Raw genomic sequence first — 18,014 nt, forward strand, 5'->3', positions numbered from 1 at the left:
TCTACTAATAGTAGAATCGCTCCACTAATTAACTTTGAGGATTATTAACCATAAGAGGCAAAGATAGCCGTCACTAGACACATTAAAGCCTGTTAGTATATACTTGAAGGCATATTTAATGCTCGGAGGTTCATTAGTTTGTCGGAAAAGTCTCGGATACACTCTAGTACGCATGTTGGAATCTGGTATTGCTGTGAGACTAAGGGTGTAAGAAAAAAGTTGCGAAACCTCTCCATTAGGAATCGAACCTAATACGAACTAAATACCCCCAACAACACGACCACAACCAACAGGTGTCCGCCCTCGGACTATAACTAACGAGGAATATTTCGCTTCACAAATCAATGCGTCACATAGGATTCGAACCTAAGCCCTCGCCAATATCGTTCGATAGAACTTTAATATCTATGGCTAATGGCGCTGCCAGAATATAAAAAGCACCGCAACACCATTGTACCAGCGCCATTAGGAATCGAACCTAATACGAACTAATAAATACCCCCAACAACAATTGAACCCATGTCCAGTGCCGACCAGGCTACGACGGCTTGGAGGCGGAGATCCGGGATAAGTCCTGAACCACGCCGCTTCACACGGTGCTACCCGTCGTTGCTTCCAATAACAAGATGAAACTGCGTTTCTGAAGGATGCACACCCTTCACAATCGTATTGTCGAAGCATATGAATTTTCAACCAGGTCAGCGCATAAGTCTTTGCTGAGCCCACCCATCGACCACGATGACCCTCCCCCAACACTTTCCACGAGATAGCCATAGGAATATTAGACAACCCACTGTAGAGGACAACATCATCCGGAACTCTATTGGAAGATTCCACGACGACGGTTCCTCAGACAAGCAGAAAATGATTGGGAATCGGTCCATCCCCAACGAAGCTCACGTGTGCGTCGGCTCTGGTCTCGCATTTGAGGAAAACGCACTCGATGTCGGTCTTACGCAGGAAATCCTCAACCAGATGAGGTTCGTTCCCCTGGGAATTCATTCCGGTATTTGAGATGGGGAAACGCTTCGAGAGGGTACAAGTCCCCAGGTGCTGATTTGCTGTAAGGCTGGAAGAAAGTATAGTGTGAGCAGCATCGTGGTCTTTGGATGGGGAGCGAGAATGACTGGACCTGCGTTAGTAGAGTTCGTCATTCCGCAAGACGCATATGGAATCAAAGGGGTTTCCGCGTGCGTGGGCAGAGAAGCCATTGGGTACGTACTACTGCCGCAGCGACAAGTTTCGCCCCTCCCTTCCCAAACACTCAGACTCCCATGATGACAAGAGTTCCGACACTCTTTACTTGCCGGGTCGTCACTTAAGTTCTAAGCCCTGAAAATGTAGCAAGCCGGCGCTTTGCCGCCGTATGGACAAGACAGGAGGAAAGGTGACAGCTTGACTTGAATCATCCCCCAATCTGTAGATTTAGTATTCAGATCCTATGAGTCGAGAGTACCTACTTCAAAGGTTACTTCGCGTCTGGGCATTCGACACTGTGCGAGCTTAAAAGAGCCGTCATATTTGTTGGTATTCTCAACAAAATCAGAGCCCCTTTACATCATGCATGGTCCCATCTCGAGAGGTCAAAAGTCAGTTCTGTCGAATCTGCACTTGCGGACGCATCGTTCTACAGAGGCCTCTGACCAGTAGGAACCTCCCATGTTCGCGATAGTCGTAGCCACCGAGGCAGCGTGAATCCACACTTTTACTGACAGAATGAAAGATATACCAAACCATGGTGTCAGGAGGCCCTTACCTTGACAAGAGCTTCGTACGACTGAATACCAAAGTTGATGAGAGATGTGCTTAGAGCTATGCATCTGCTCCATCCGTGTTTTGTAAAGGGCAATGCTTAATCTAGGTCATCTGCCTCTGGTTCGAAGTCCTTCTCACCTTCATGTCTCGCCCCTTGCGATTCCTGACTCGTAACCTTCGTATCTTCACCTCCTTTCTTTGGTTCTGCTTCTTCCTTCTCCACATCCTCTTTGTGCAACAAGGAGAAGACTACCACAAAGAGCACTTCGTCCGTGTCTTTGATTTTGAGGACATACCTGACACGGATGAGCAATGTGAAATACACCAGGGGGGTGCAGGGACTGGTAGAGTAATGGGAACCTACCGCAGATAGTCCGTTCCCCCTAGATACGGCAACACCGACAACGAAAAGCCTGGAAGCTTGAGGGAAAAGCCTGCCCATAGAAGATTAGCAGAATTTCGTCGTCCACCCTCTTCTCCTCTACATCCATCCAAAATTCTCCACTCGAGCAAGAAGAGTCCAACGCACTGTTGAAATCCAGATATGGATTGAAAAAATCACACTCGTAGACCCTCCCCTCCTCCCACTCCCACTCCTCCGTCTTTCCCTTCGTGAGGAAGTGCTTCTTCCTCGCGTCGCCTGTCTCCGGCACATCCTTGCTCTTCCTCCACTCTTCGCCCTCTCCGTCTCCTCCCTCCTCCAACGCCTTCTCTTCGCCTACAGGCTCCGGCAGATCTTTGCCATCTTTGACCTTCTCCCCCACACGTAGTATGTTCACGCTACTGAGTGCATTGCCGTAGAGATGCGGAGTATCGCTGTACAGATCCCCATCCAACCCTGGATCGATCGCCCATTTCACTATCCGTAACGCGGTACTGGTTCCCGGAGGCAGCCGGTCACGGATTGGTCGGTCGAAACTGTTGCCGAAGACGAGGGCAGAGCCGGGGAATGACTTGTGTGGGAGGAGTGTGAAGGCAATACTATATTGATCATGAAGGTGAAGTGCGTGAGAGAAGTACGCAGATGTAGTAGGAGACTTGCGTGGTAAGCCTCGATAGTTTTGGATCCGGACAGAGATTTTGGCGTCACAGATGGCGGTGGATATGTGGGTTGGGGTGGGCTTGTTGACCTGTACGGTTTGGTGGGTGGTGGTGTCGTAGGAGGAACCGGCGGTCACGCGGAGGAGATACTTGTCTGCCATGTCCGAAGCAAAGTGGGTGAACAAGAATTGGACAACTACGTGGCTGTCATGGTTACAATAGCTATGGCCTTAATAACCAACAGAGGATTGTGAGCATGACTTCGAGAAATCGATCGATTAAGCATTCTGACGGAATGTGGTCAAAGTCTCCGACTTTAGTATTCATCAGATCTACAAATGAAACAGAGCATCTAGGCTCTACGAATGGTGAGAAATTGCAGGCTTCATGCAAAATCCTTGGGTATCGAACAATTTAGATTTCAATTCAATGCACTCCACCATGGTGACTTTGCCGCCAAACTCCAACACCGCCGCAGCGAACAGCCCGAGTGAGACTTATAAAAGGCTGGATGCATAGCCAATGTCCCGGTCTTACGATACTCCACGCTCCTGTTTCAGATACGAAAGTGGATCCTCGTCCACAATTGTACTGACACAGCCAAGCTTCACTTGCAGTGACAAGAACCCAATCCCACTTTCGCACCCATCATCGCCTTCTCTCGAAGTAGCCGCTCGATCCTAGTATTGCCACGCTCTGGTCCATCACCCACTCTCCCACACCTAGGTATTTATCGACCCATTTTTTCAGCTCCTTGCTCTCAGAGATCTTGTCTGATTCGAATCTGGGGCTAAGTTTCCCACATTAGGGATATCGTTAGCCTTATCAGTATTTTCGGTGGAAGATGATGTTGGGAGGACGGACTCGGTTTCGGAAAAAGACTTGGGCTGGGGTTGTGCATACGTGAGGCCTGTTGAGCGTTTGACGCCTGCCAGAAAGGCAGAGACTGTAGGTAATTTTAGCCTGGGGATCCTCTGGCTGAGAGCATACACTCGTACTTAGTACTGCATCAAATGCATAGTGTGTCAGACGGCCTAACTGTTTATAGTATCAACAGATGCCCGGTTGGTTGGTACGGGTGCCTTACCACCATGACGAGCGTGCGATGGCGCGGAGCCTACCCAATTGGAGGACGGAAGGGTTGTCGATCTGCCGCAGTACGAATCTGGGACAAGTATATTTGTTCGTGTGTAAGGTCCAGAGTTGGGCTCAGAGCAATTGGATATTTGTTAGGAGAGCCTGGTTAGTGGTCGTTGAATGTTGATTGTTTCCAGGCACTAGATGACGCTAAGCCCTATCCGCCTCGGCGACACAAATTTGTGCCGTAATTTGGTTATCGATAAGCTTGGAGACGGTGGAGCAGCGGGGCTTCCCAGAAGGGTTGATTCTCTCCATTTCCTTTTGCTCCCTCTCTAATCTGCTCCATCGTAGACGACTTCTTACAACTCGTGCGAAACCTCCCACTTCTCTACAACTACCTCCTTACATTATTCCGGCCCCGAGTTTTCACTTTCTCTCACAGCTCTGAACAAAACTTCTCACCGGTCCCTTGAGAGCTTTGAACAGCTACCTGCAACATGGCCGACTCCCTCGATCACCTATCCTCTGGAAGCACTCAGATTGAATGGCTCTCCAGCTTAAATACCGAGTTCAAGCCCAAGACCAACTATCGCCGTACATCCATTATCTGCACAATTGGTATGCTGAGTTACATGTCCGACCTGAGCTGGGGATTGAATGAGCCTCGCTGACCTGCGCATTCAGGCCCAAAGACCAATTCCGTGGAGAAAATCAACATGCTACGTAAAGCTGGGCTCAACGTCGTACGCATGAACTTCTCCCACGGAGCGTACGAGTACCACCAATCGGTCATTGACCATTCGAGAGAAGCCGAGCGCCAAATGCCGGGCCGGCCTTTAGCCATTGCGCTCGATACAGTACGAGACGCTGCCCTTATCTAAGCAAGCTCGCCGGCGGTGCTGATATGTATAACAGAAAGGTCCCGAGATCCGCACGGGTAACACGGTTGGAGATGCAGACATTCCAATTTCTGAGGGTCATGAGATCAACATAACCACCGACGAGAAGTACGCTACTGCTTGCGATGAAAAGAACATGTAAGCTGAGTGGATAATCCAATTGCCGACGATTTGAGCTAACCCCGAAATAGGTACGTGGACTATAAGAACATTACCAAGGTCATTGAAGCCGGCCGAACTATCTATGTGGATGACGGAATCCTTGCGTTTGAGGTTCTGAAGGTCGTTGATGAGAAGACTCTCCGCTGTCGATGCATCAACAATGGGAGAATATCGTCCAAGAAAGGTGTCAACCTGCCCAAGACCGACGTTGATCTCCCAGCCCTTTCAGAGAAAGACCAGAACGATCTACGATTTGGCGTCAAGAACAACGTGGACATGGTTTTTGCTTCATTTATTCGCCGCGGTGAGGACATCAAGGACATTCGAAGAGTCCTCGGCGAAGACGGAAAGGACATCCAGATTATCGCAAAGATTGAGAACCAGCAAGGTGTGAACAATTTCGATGAGATTCTCAAGGAGACCGACGGTGTTATGGTTGCTCGTGGCGATCTCGGTATCGAGATTGCCCCTGCTCAGGTCTTCATCGCGCAGAAAATGATGATTGCGAAGTGCAACCGCGCTGGAAAGCCCGTCATCTGCGCAACCCAGATGCTTGAGTCAATGACTAACAACCCTCGCCCTACTCGTGCTGAAGTCAGCGATGTTGGCAACGCCGTTCTCGATGGAGCGGACTGCGTCATGCTGTCTGGTGAGACTGCCAAAGGTAACTACCCTAAAGAATCTGTGGCGATGATGCATGACACCTGCTCCTTGGCCGAAGTTGCCATACCTTACGTCAGCTTGTTCAACGATATGCGTGCAACGACCAAGAAGCCCGTCAGCTTGTTAGAGTCGGCTGCCATGTCCGCTGTGAGCACCAGCTTGGAGATGAACGCTGGCGCCATTCTTGTCCTGACTACAAGGTATGACCCCCAGCAGATGCTGCTCCAATCAAGCTAATCCTCGCATAGTGGCAATTCTGCCCGGATGATCTCCAAATATCGTCCTGTATGCCCAATCATCATGGTCACTCGCAATGCTACTGCCTCTCGCGTATGTAAATCGACTCCTCTAATCAAATTCCTCGCTAATCAAAAACAGTACTCACATTTGTATCGCGGCGTATACCCATTTATGTTCCCAAGGCAGAAACCAGACTTTAAGGAAGCTGATTGGCAGGAAGATGTCGACGGCAGACTCAAGTGGGGGATTAAGCAAGCCATTGGTCTAAGCATCCTGAGTGAAGGAGACATGGTCGTCTGTGTTCAAGGCTGGCGCGGAGGAAAGGGACACACCAACACCATCCGTATTGTCCCCGCAAAGGAGGACTTGGGTCTTACCGATTTTTGAAGCCCAATCCAAGATTGAAGATGCTGCTTCATTGCTACGAACTTGGAAACCAAGTAAAGGATCATGACTCTACGATGATCTTCTTCGTTTACTTTTCCCAACATGAAGAGATCTCCATGTGTGTACTCTAACAGACTTTGTAGCGCAGCTTGCAGATGCTATTGCCATCAGACCGCTACATTAAAACGGCTATGATGAACAAGGCTCCTCTTCCCCTTCACAGTAGATATAACCAGAAAAACACTCGTCAAGCAATGAGGGAGCGCGATAAAACGAGAACAAGGGCTACGAACCCCGATCGGGCAATCCTTGGCACAGAAACAAAAGAAACACAACCTGCGCCCAACTCCCCCCCCACCACCCAAAGCCTGCCGGTTTCCCACGTATCTGTTCGGCCCACCTACAACATCTACGCCCAAGCCTCACCGTCTCCGCCAGTCCATCAAGGCTTTCTTGGTAAGGCTGGTCCCTCTCACTCCTAGGTATTCGTCACCTGTCCGCCACTCGGCCCGGGGGAAAGTTCCCTCGGCGGTCCTTGCTCCCAAAGCAAACGTGCAGTGGTAAAACGGGTGTTCGGGCTATGTAACGCAGATACAGCATTTCTTACGACTGATCTACAGCGTTAGGATTGCGGTCGGCGTGCATCGCCCTGAAATGGGCTCCCTGCAGCTGTAGAAGGCTGGCTTACTGACTGCAGTAGGGATGTGGGTTTGTCATATGACACGTGACGTCAGGTCAGACCTCCCTTGGTATTTAACAGTTATATATAGCCAAATAAGCGCACTAATAAAATCTATCACTATATTTGCTACATTTTGATTGATCAATTAGGCCCCAGATAAACATCGGATGATTTCAATTCGTTGAAATAGCTATCGTCCGATCTTTGCCATCGCCCTGCGGGGATACCTTACCCAAATTCGGCCCCCTTTTAGTGTAGAATCCCTATAGCCCTTATGATCCTTTTGATCCTCCTCCTTCTTCTTCTTCTTTCTAATCGATATTAGTTATTATAATATTCTTATAGTTAATTAATAAGACGTCTCTCTTCTTCTCGCTATCCTTCTTCTGCTGAATAGCTATTATACTACTCTACTACTTTACTTATTTATCCTCTATTTATAATAACTTCTTTATACTTAAGACTCGAGCTTTTAATTATCTAAGTACTTATTAATTAATATAAATATATTATAATCTATTTACTCGCTTCGATATAAGTCGATTATAGAGCTTTTAAGTGTAGGTAGTTTATAGTTAAAAAGGCTCGCTCTAAGGATATTGAATTTACTATAACTAATTATAATCTTCGAGCTATTTTATTAAGATATAGACTTATATTAATAATCTTTCGTTAGAATAATAATAGATTATTACTATTATTCTAGATATTATTAAGCGATAGTATCTAATCTTTCTACTCTTGAAAGTCGAAGAACTCGATTTTAATAATAGCGTAATATTAAGTAGAAGTATATTACTAAAAAAAGACTAATAGCTTTATTTAATCGAGTATTCTAAGCGTTTTATTATAATATTTAAAATAGAAATAATAGATAACTCGATGGATAGAAAGGATCTATTTATTTAGCCTTTATAAGAATTCTTTCGCTAAAAAGTTATAAATAAATAATTTATAGCGATTATAGCGAGTTTAATATATTAAATAACGTTAAATTATTAATTATCTATTATAAACTCGATCGAGTATAAAATTATTACTTTCTAATATTCTTTATATATTATAAATAGATTTAAGAATAGCAAGTAGTTCGTTAATTTATTATTAGAAAGCGATATCTCTTAGATAGTTAATTATTCGATTTAAAGGCTTATTAGAAAGAGTCTTAAATTTAGTATTCTTATTCTATATATATATTTATAATATAGCTCTACTATCGATAAGAGACTATAAGAGATTAATCTATATATCTTATCGAAGAATAGTTAAGACTATTAATGCTTTATACTTTTTATATTAATATATCTAATACTTTTAAAGAAGATTAAATTATTACTTTACTTTACGTAAGAAGTTAACGTATTTTAAGATTTTTTTAAATATTATATTAAGCTCTAATAGATTTAGAATATTCTTTATTAATAGCTATAGACTATAAGAGTTATATAAAATAAAGAAGATATATCTAAATCGAGAATTCTATTAAATAATATTTTATATCGCTTATTTTAAGTTATATATATTTATTATAAAGCTATTTACCCTCTGAAAATCGCCTTTAATAACTTCTTCTATTATAGAAATTATTTATTTTATTATATTTACTATAGAAAGCTTTTAATATTTAGTTAATTTAGTATAAATATAGAAGGATTAACTCTTAGTTATTATATATATATTAAGAATTTAATCGTCTAACTAATTATTACTCTTATCGCTAACGAAGTTTAAAAGTTATAATTAATTTAGAAGCCTATCTATCTTTTTTTAAGTTTTAAAAAAAACTTTATCTAGTAGAGTATCTACTACTCTATCTCTTAAGAGTAATATTTAGCTATTTTCTTTCGTAAATAGCTCTTTTATAGCTTTATCTTTAAAGAGATTTAATAATTTTTCTTTATAGTAGATAGCTATTATAGCTAGCTTATTTAATTACTTACGCTTATAAAGAGATAGATTACTACTAAAGAGAGGTTTTTATATCTTATTCTCTATAATAGCTACTTTACGTGTGATGCTATTAGATTATTATTACTCCTTTATAGTCTTTAGATAAATTTAACACTTTATAAGATAGTCTCGCTGACGTGAAGTATACTTTATTAAATTCTTCGAGTAATATTAATAGCGAACTCGCTTTTTCTTCTTTTTATTAATCGATATATTAATTAAAAGTATTATAAATAAGCGTATCTAATAGAAATATTATAGGCTTAGCTATATTTGATAGTAGAACTTTTATTTAACTATATAATAGTGTAGAAATGAGAGTGATAAGTGAATATTGAGTGCTTTGTTAAGGAGATACGAGGATATTCGATATTCGACTAAACCTCATACTGATTAAAATCTAACCTATTCGGGTTAGCGCTGTCATTTGTCAGGTCAAACGGCCTGTCACCGTATGACCGTCACATGACTGTCATAGGGGTCAAATGTCAGTCATTACGCATCCCTAGACTGCAGGCTGCCCTCTACGAATGTATTTTTTTTTTTTTTCTTGCTGACGTTTCTCCTCGAGGTCGAATCTGCTGCATTTCTGCAACGATTACGAACCCCGGTCTGTTGTTCCGGCGCCGTCTTTTCGGTTTTATATTCCATGCGTTGCTATATGCTCGACAATTATCCTTGTTTTCTTTTCAAGAAGCCTCAATGATGGAAAGAGAGCCGGAGCTGAGGTAGAAGGATCGCGGTTCTTGAAAGATCTCTCCGTTCTAACGGCAACGTAGGCAAGTGCTTTGCGGATGGCAGATACTCGTTCGTTCACCCATTCTACGATACGGTCTGTCTCGTACATGGCTACAGATGATTGTTCTCAGTACGGTGACAGGTGTGACTATATTCCAAAAGGATGGCGAGGCTCTCAAGGTTGCTGGTCCGTCGGGTTCCTTGCTTGCTCTTGCCATTGCTGGTGTGGCCGCGATATCCGCCGTGGAAGGAGTTAGCGAGATGATGATACAGATGTTCCCCGCGCCGAATGCTGCATGGAAGTCGTACGGGCTTTCGTGGATCCAGATTTGGCATGGGTGGGTGAGCGCTCCATGCCTGTCAAGCAAGCGCGGCCTCGAGCTTGCGCCATGCGAGTGGTGCGGATATTAGGCACGATTAAGATGCCGAAGAAGAAGCTATAAAGAGAACGAGAGTCCTCGTCCCGTCCTGACCCCAAGGTTCGTGGTGACCTGAACGGCCGAAACAAAGCCAATACCTGCAAATTAAAGCATACAATCCAGCATAAGATTGTATGATACCATTTGGAACGAGAAGCAGGCTTGAAATCTATACTTGCCAAATTTTTGTGCTCCTAAGATTGGTGCTTCTTGCTCGCCGCTTTCTTTTCCTTTGCTTCTTGTATGTCCCTCTTCGCCTTCAACAACTCCTCCTCCGTTGGCTTGTTCACCACCATCAGATAATGCACATTCTCCTGCAGCAGACGCTTGCTTGACTGTTCTCTGATACCTTGTGCGCGTTTCTCCGCCGCTTGGCGTTGCGCGCGCTCATATCGACGGCGACCCAATCTAAGTTGTCGTTAGGCGAGAACAGATATGAAGAGAGTGATAATGAGAGTAAAATTCGGAGAGGTGGGCTTACGGCTCGGCTTTGAATTTGCCGCCTGTAATCAGTGTGAAGAAGTGCGTGTTGGTTGCATGATTGGGGTCTGCAAAGCGCGATCTAAATCTTGGCGCCGCAGGGGCTGCTTGAGCGGTCAAGGTGGACTCTGGATTCTGATAGGCCTGTGACGATTTCGTCAGATATATCCCAAGTTGATGAAAAATAGAGGGAGAAGATGTGCGGGAAAAGTGAAGTGAGGTGGTGGCCGGTTGGCAAGAACATACGTAAGATGCCTGCGCTCGGCGATCATAGTAGTCGTTGAGGAATTTGGACGCGCTTTTTGACTTAGCCATGATGCTACTGCCTATACCATCGCTATTGCGTTCTTCTTCCGCAGCAGGGGAAGCAAGTCCAGCAGCGTCAAGGGCAGGAAAGATGAGCCGTGCGCAAGGGACAGGCATCTGTGCCTCGCCGTGAGTCTCGCCACTGGCAAGGCGGAGCTGCTTCATCTTCTCCTTGACGTCCTCCAGCATTCTTGGCTTCTCTGAACTTCCTGGTTCAGCCACAGTTGCATCTGGCTGAGCGTCTCTGCCATACTTCGCAATTGCAGTGGCGCCCAGATCAACCCGTTCTATGCCATTCTCTGGCTGCTCGCTACCACCAGTCTTGTACATGACAATCATGGCGTAAAGCCCTGCGCACGTTTCGGAGTCAGCGTTGCTTTTCAAAGACAAACTTCAGGCTCGCAAGACAGGTTTCGGGAGTAGAAAAAGCCTTCTTCTCTGAAAATGTGTTTTGCAACTCGGGATTGGGTGAGCAGGAAAGAGTTACTCCGAAATGTACGAACCTTAAGGTACCAAAAAGTCCATGTTCGCCTGTGTCATAAACATGTTGGTGCGGTACCATTCAGCTTGACAATACGCCGAGACCCAAGTAGCAGCAGTCAAGAGAGGTACAGTGGCGAGAGTGGCCGCATCCCCCAACCCTCTTCTAACATGAGGTAGAGCCAAACCCCTGAATCCGTTTCGATAATTCCTCACCTTGAATCTTCTCTTGTGTTGCATCCTGTGCGTATTGATTCTGATCCTTTGCTCCCTCGGAAGCAACATGCGCATCTATACCAACCTTCACGCGGAAGATCTCGAAATGGTCGATCTTGACAGCTACCTCCCAGTTACTATAAGCTGTTATGTCATTATCGTTACCGGTCATGTACACCGGTTTATACCCAACAACCTTGCCGCTATCGGTATCTGTGATGTTGCTCGTCAGCGTCGCTGACTTCGTCTCTGGATCAATGCACAAGCCAGCGCCTTTTCTTTCAGGGTCTCCGATCCTGTAGGCTTTCGTGGACTCTAGAGGCGGTTCGTCACTTGCTGCAACAGCTCTTAACAATGGTGCGTCGTCTTCTGTGTTTATGATTTGGGTAAGGAGCATGTGAGGGCCGTTCCATCGGAGAAGTCGGAAATTAGGCCGTAGCTGGAAGAGTAAATGCGGAGTGCTGGTCTTGGGTTCACGCTTCTCCCCTTTGGCGTTGGAGAGCGGCCTAGGAAAGTATGCTCCGATTACTGTGAGCGGTGTCGTTGCTGTTGCGTTGCTGGTAAGCAGTATGAGATGGGGATGTGGGTCTTGGACGAGAGACTGGACGAGACGTGTTACTGTTGGGTCATATGATCTCTGCGACGGGGGGAAAGAGTCTTCCAGAGAGATTCGCATGTCCTGTGTCGTTGGCTGGGAGTGGCTGGAGATCTTGGGTTGAGGTATGAATAGTGAAATAGCTGCAAGTATATGGTTGGGTATAGCTCCGGGGATCTGGGATGGCGCTTTATCATCTGCGGTCATGGGTGGTTGAAAAAGAACGGCCCAAAGCTGGTGGAACTGTAGCTGCAAATTTGGCTGTGAAAGATTAGACGTGCCGAACACTGAGACAGGTACCACCACCAGGGGGTAAGGAAAGTCGTGTCGGGTACTGCCAGCTATCACGAGATCATGAAAAGCCGTTGAATGATTTGACCAGCAAAAGCTCAAGGCCAAATAATCGTTGAAGCGAGCAGTAACCGGCATGACAACTGGGACCCCCTGGTGCCACTAGGTCCAGACTTACCAGTAGATCCATTGACATTATAATTTGACCAGACGTAAGATACTCCTCGTCCTGATTCTCACCCAGTCCTCTCACCAGTATATCAGCCAGTTCTTCATTACCAGGATCTCTTTTTCCAATAGTACCAAAATGGAAGCGTGATCCCCACTTAGCTTCGCGTAGCCTCAGCCGTAGCAGTAAGCTCAGTAATGCCGATAAGTCTTCGCGACCTATCCGATATCGCCTTTGAGAAGCACCTTCACCAAGGAGCTTTTGGGCTGCAGGTCGAAGCTGATCCGGCGACGGAGCCAAGCTTACTGTGTGAGGCTGCGTCATGGCTAATACGTCCATGGCAGCTTCCAAAATAGATGTTGAGTCATAATCCAGATGGTTGGACGGCCGGTCTGTATTCTCTGGGAGGCCAATACTTCTGAAAATACTTTCGAAGTTGGCTTTGCGGAAATAAGCATCGTCGTTGCGCCAGAAGTAATCACCTCCGTCCTGCGTGCCCAAAATATCCGTGCCTTGGACGACTAGTAAAGCTACAGCACGCTGGAAGGCCGCCGAATCCAATTTTCCGTCAGTAGTATCGCGTGGAAACGGGTGATAGGCGTAGAAGTAGAAACATCTCCATAGCAGCTGGATCGAGGCCTCGGACATAGCGACATCAGGATACAATTTCTCTAAGTATTTTCTGAAACTGTTGTCGTTCCAGTCTGGATTTATTGTTAATTACCGTAGCGGGCTCTATTCTGGTGGCTGGTTGTGACTGACATGGCTGCTGAGAGGAGTCTTCGACGCAGTAGGTGTCGAATGTCGTCCACAGACTCTTTACCCCCCTAAGCCTCGGCGCAAGTGCTTTTTTGAGATCTTCGAGGACCGAGTCTGAATTTTGTAACTTCATGTCAGCAAAACCAGAGTCAAATCTTGTAGATCAAAGTCTCTACTGACTGACCTGCTCTGGCTTCATCGAGATACTTTTTCACCTTCCGCTTATATGGTCCGAATTGGACTTCATCTAGGATCTTGCCCAGTGCTCCGATCATAGCTACTGCTCCTGTTATGCTCTGCTCTGTTATCACATGTACATACAAGAGCGCGGGTTTGAAAAGGTTTGTCCCTCATATGACGACCTAGATTTGCGTGCTACGTGTGTGCTCTCAAGTCGTGGATAGGGCATGTAAGAAGTTAAACTCCGCAGTCAAACTCAAGCGTAGAGTACTTGAGTCCTCTACGTACTAGTACTCAAGTTCTTGTCTGAACCGGTACAGAGGCAGGGTCATATACGTATAGCGGTATTGAATAAGACAACTAGCTGAGGAGAAAATACCTTACATTACTTATGATAGCAGCCCCTGCCAAGACACGCTAGATCACAGTGAGGCCGAGGCAGATCTCTGTCTTCCTGGCGCTGGATTTTCTAATCCAAACAGGCATTTATCTCTACACACACTCACCAATGGCTTCCGGGTCGCTACGAATAGCTTTGATACCTGGTGATGGTATCGGCCGTGAGGTCATACCGGTAAGCATGCCATTTCTGTAGTTATGGCTTCCATCCTGACTGACACAGGCAGGCCGACGAGTACTGGAAGCCATTGCAAGCACCTTCAAACTCGACCTCTCCTTCCTCGATCTCCCCGCTGGTTACGAAACGTTTCAGCAAACGGGCAACGCCCTCCCAGACAGAACGGTTGAGACATTGAAGAAAGAATGCAATGGCGCCCTCTTTGGAGCCGTCAGCTCCCCAACCACCAAAGTCGCCGGCTACTCCTCGCCTATTGTCGCTTTACGGAAAAAAATGGATCTCTATGCCAATGTACGACCTGTCAAGACTACAGCCTCATCTAAGATGCCGATAGACTTGGTCATCGTGCGCGAAAATACGGAAGATTTGTATGTCAAAGAGGAGCGAACATACGAAGCCTCGGATGGCTCAGGCAAAGTCGCCGAGGCTATCAAGCGCATTTCTGAACGAGCAAGCCATCGAATAGCGTCTATGGCTGGCGAGATTGCCCTCAGGCGGCAGAAAATCAGAGATACCGGAGTTCAGAGCGTGCACTCAAGTCCTTTAATCACCATCACACACAAAAGCAACGTCCTCTCACAAACTGACGGTCTGTTCAGAGAAACTGCTCGTGCCGCTCTCGCCGATCCAAAATACAAGTCAGTAGATGTCGAAGAACAGATCGTCGACTCCATGGTCTACAAACTCTTCCGCCAACCTTCTTCATACGACGTAATTGTCGCCCCAAATCTCTATGGTGACATCCTCTCAGACGGCGCAGCTGCCCTGGTTGGAAGTCTTGGTCTTGTGCCATCCGCGAATGTGGGCGATGGCTTCGTGATAGGAGAACCATGTCATGGTAGTGCACCAGATATCATGGGTAAAGGGATTGCGAATCCAATTGCTACGATTAGGAGTACGGCTCTGATGCTGGAATTTCTGGGGCATGAAGAAGCTGCTGCGAAGGTGTATGCGGCGGTAGATGCAAATTTGGATGAAGGGAAGTTGCTGACGCCGGATATGGGTGGAAAGGCAGGAACGGTGGAGGTGATTGAGGATGTGATGAGGAGGATGTAGTGGGCAAGGCTCATTTTTGAGGGAAGATCGAGAGGTATGTACAAAGTTAGCTCATAAGCATCAGAGCATCTAGAAAGACGGCGCAAGAGCTGAAGAACACATGGGACTATGCCCATGAAAGCTTTAACACCAATGGGGTCACTGTCTTCTGAAACCCTCGTGAGATGAGAACCCAACCGACTGGGGGAAACATGGAACAGCGCAAGGAAGATCTTTTAGCTGGATGTTTCTGCTGAGCCATCACGTGATTATAAAGCTGACAGGTAGAGAACCATAAGTTGCCCAATTTAAATTTCCTCTACGCAGTTTTCCGCGTCAGATTGCTTATTCGAGGTAGGAACGGGAGTTACAAGACAGGTTTCGGTAGTAGAAAGAAATGGGAAGGAAGTATCAGCTCCGAAATGTAAGATCTTCCGCCTATCATAGGTTTTTATTTACTCACTGATTACACCGATACACTCCACTTCTATCTCTTTGTTTCACCTCATCAGTCCCGCCATCCTAATAATTCTAGCCACAGCAATGGGTTCCTTGACCAAGGAGCCACGCGACTACTCCAACTACTTCCCCCACCTCACCTCACAAGAAGAAGACCTCGCCTTCTTGTACTCCAGACCCACCAACCGCTCTGCCCATGACGCAATGCCATCAGCAGGGCGTCTAACCCCATACAATGACAGCCTCATGGGCACATCCCGTCACCACAACTTCGATCTCACACCTTCGATTACCTGCTCTGAGCCGGGAGCAACGTGTTCTGACGAGGCAAGGATATCTATCTCGGATAGCATCACAAAGAATAGCAAGTGGCGACGAGGTGACAGTCCTCCTCTAACACATTCCCGAGGCGAGCGGTACCATTCGAGGACACTATCCCCTCCTCCACTGCTCCATTCTTCGCCACCTCCACGCTCAAAGCGTCGGCCATCTCGTACTCCACCCAGAGATCATTCCAGGCGTCTACTTAGTTACAATGAGCTGTACTCGTCACGTTCACGCTCTCCAGTGTCTTCATCCTGGGCAATTGACACCTACCGCCCACGCAAAAACTACACATGCGACAATTACGGATGCGGAGACCAACACAGTCACGACGACTGTCCTCTACCGATGAGATGTCGCGGCTGTCGTTCAAAAAGGCACTTCACGTCCGCCTGCATTCAAGTCTGTGTCAGCTGTGGTCACACTGGCCACAACGTGGCTTACTGCTCAGAATTTTTTGTTGGTAGAGATGGAAGATCGCGGCCTTTGGAATTGTCTAGGTACATAATACTTTCTTCCATCCAAGCTTGCCCCTAAGAGAATGTTGATTTCAGATTCAAGGGACCATGCCAGAGAGCGTCAGCAAGGATTGTACAGGGCACGAAAAGATTGGGACAGGCCACAAAGTCGACCAAACCTCCGCTTTGACTCTCTTCAGCGCCACAGCACCCAGTCCTCGAACCCTACCCGCTTATCATCACTCGAACTCACAGACACTTCCCCAAAATTACCGCAACGTCTCGCATTCGAAGAAGAAGAATCCATCAAGCAAGCCCGCCACGAAGCCGATATGGCGCGCAAAGCTGCAGCGCAGAAACTAGAAATCGAGCACGAAGTCCGCTTACTGGAGATCCGTCGGCAGTATGCTGTGGGTTTGCCATCATCGAATGCTCTGCCTTCGTCTGTGCTGTACCCGCCTTTTGATCCGAATGGGCCTTTGGATATACCAGACACGGTATTCAGGCCAGACACGGTATTCGGAGGTGAACTATTGCCAGTGCATGCTGCAGCTACTGTAAGTAAGCAGCGAAGAGGAGATGGGAATGGAGGGATTAAGATGGAGAAGGGAATCAAGTATGCAGGCAGGGCGCTTCGGGGGAGAGGAACCGTTGCGGGTGGGAGAATCTGTGGATGACTAGACGTGCTTTCTCGGATGCTTAGTGCGCTGTGAACATGGCATTCTGTTAACAAAACAGTATTACACGGCGCATCTATAGCTATGTCGAGCAATTACACAGGGCAATTTCGCAAAAGAATTCCTTTCGACCGTCTCATCATCATCATAGATTCGTGATAGTCCATCATCATCATAAAGTCCTTGCCCAATCCCATTCCGCCAGCTCAATGCACTGCGCGTCCAAGCACGCCCGAACACTACACCTCGTCGTACACTTGCTCGCCCATCTCCTTCACAGCACCTCGAAAAGCATGGCCACGAGCCCGAAAGCGACGGCGAGGAAGTGGGAATAGACGCCGAAGAAGCCGTGGTAGCGTCGAGACATTGTCGGGAATCGGGCAGTCCGGGTGTCTCGGTTTCCGTGGATCGAGAGAGAGAGAGAGAGAGAGAGATGGGGATGTCGGAGTGAAGGACGGAGTAGGTATGGGAGATGGGGACGGCGGTGCGAGGAGCGTTGAGTGTCGGTGGTGTGGATTTTGGGCGTGGGAGAGATAGTAGTAGGTTGGTATGTTGCGAGGCGTTGGGTGAAAGAATTGATTTTTTAGTACTTTTTTTTTTCAAAGTTCCGGGACTTCAAGGAAAGAAGGCAGCAAAGCAGTCCATCTTATACCTTTTTTTCTGCGATGAATAGGAAACACAGCCGTCTGTGGACTGAGGCATTTTCGTTCTGGAAAATGGCTCCCGCCGGTGGCGAACGGCAGGTATCCTAGGTACGCTTCTGATTTGCGGGAGACCACGACATCGTGCATAAACGAAAACGAACCACCAAAATGAAAGTATGATCGGCGAAGAAGATTAGATATCCTCAATTTGGTGCGCGATATTGAAGGTCTTGATGATATCACGCTTGAGAAGATGATGGTACATGTGCGCCCAAGAATGCTTTGGATGCGAAACTCCGCGCCCAGATGCCAAACACACACCAGTACATACATACAGCTTGACATGTA

At 46.7% G+C, this 18,014-nt stretch overlaps 5 protein-coding genes across 5 annotated transcripts; 3 read left to right on the forward strand and 2 right to left on the reverse strand.

Annotated features, from left to right (window-relative positions):
- Positions 1 to 1,852: 1,852 nt before the first annotated feature.
- On the reverse strand, positions 1,853 to 3,082 carry HO133_008459 (uncharacterized protein; the record flags this gene model as incomplete). The annotated part of the gene is made up of 4 exons (XM_037299325.1): positions 1,853 to 2,051; positions 2,120 to 2,189; positions 2,285 to 3,000; positions 3,039 to 3,082. The coding sequence occupies 4 exons, from the start codon at positions 3,080 to 3,082 to the stop codon at positions 1,853 to 1,855; spliced, it is 1,029 nt and encodes a 342-aa protein (XP_037155326.1).
- Positions 3,083 to 4,373: 1,291 nt separating this feature from the next.
- HO133_008460 (uncharacterized protein) lies at positions 4,374 to 6,227 on the forward strand (the record flags this gene model as incomplete). The annotated part of the gene is made up of 6 exons (XM_037299326.1): positions 4,374 to 4,494; positions 4,561 to 4,733; positions 4,792 to 4,913; positions 4,967 to 5,800; positions 5,849 to 5,930; positions 5,979 to 6,227. 6 exons carry the CDS (start codon positions 4,374 to 4,376, stop codon positions 6,225 to 6,227), a joined length of 1,581 nt encoding a protein of 526 aa, XP_037155327.1.
- Positions 6,228 to 10,210: 3,983 nt separating this feature from the next.
- On the reverse strand, positions 10,211 to 13,587 carry HO133_008461 (uncharacterized protein; the record flags this gene model as incomplete). The annotated part of the gene is made up of 7 exons (XM_037299327.1): positions 10,211 to 10,424; positions 10,498 to 10,640; positions 10,743 to 11,152; positions 11,499 to 12,354; positions 12,563 to 13,257; positions 13,316 to 13,426; positions 13,497 to 13,587. The coding sequence occupies 7 exons, from the start codon at positions 13,585 to 13,587 to the stop codon at positions 10,211 to 10,213; spliced, it is 2,520 nt and encodes an 839-aa protein (XP_037155328.1).
- Positions 13,588 to 14,000: 413 nt separating this feature from the next.
- Positions 14,001 to 15,125, forward strand: HO133_008462 (uncharacterized protein; the record flags this gene model as incomplete). Its single annotated transcript, XM_037299328.1, has 2 exons — positions 14,001 to 14,066; positions 14,115 to 15,125. The coding sequence occupies 2 exons, from the start codon at positions 14,001 to 14,003 to the stop codon at positions 15,123 to 15,125; spliced, it is 1,077 nt and encodes a 358-aa protein (XP_037155329.1).
- Positions 15,126 to 16,180: 1,055 nt separating this feature from the next.
- Positions 16,181 to 17,022, forward strand: HO133_008463 (uncharacterized protein; the record flags this gene model as incomplete). The annotated part of the gene is made up of 2 exons (XM_037299329.1): positions 16,181 to 16,289; positions 16,442 to 17,022. 2 exons carry the CDS (start codon positions 16,181 to 16,183, stop codon positions 17,020 to 17,022), a joined length of 690 nt encoding a protein of 229 aa, XP_037155330.1.
- Between the last annotated feature and the right edge of the window lie 992 nt (positions 17,023 to 18,014).

The sequence above is a fragment of the Letharia lupina genome (genome assembly GCF_014066315.1).
Source record: "Letharia lupina isolate WasteWater1 chromosome Unknown contig_5, whole genome shotgun sequence".
Lineage (NCBI taxonomy): Eukaryota > Fungi > Ascomycota > Lecanoromycetes > Lecanorales > Parmeliaceae > Letharia > Letharia lupina.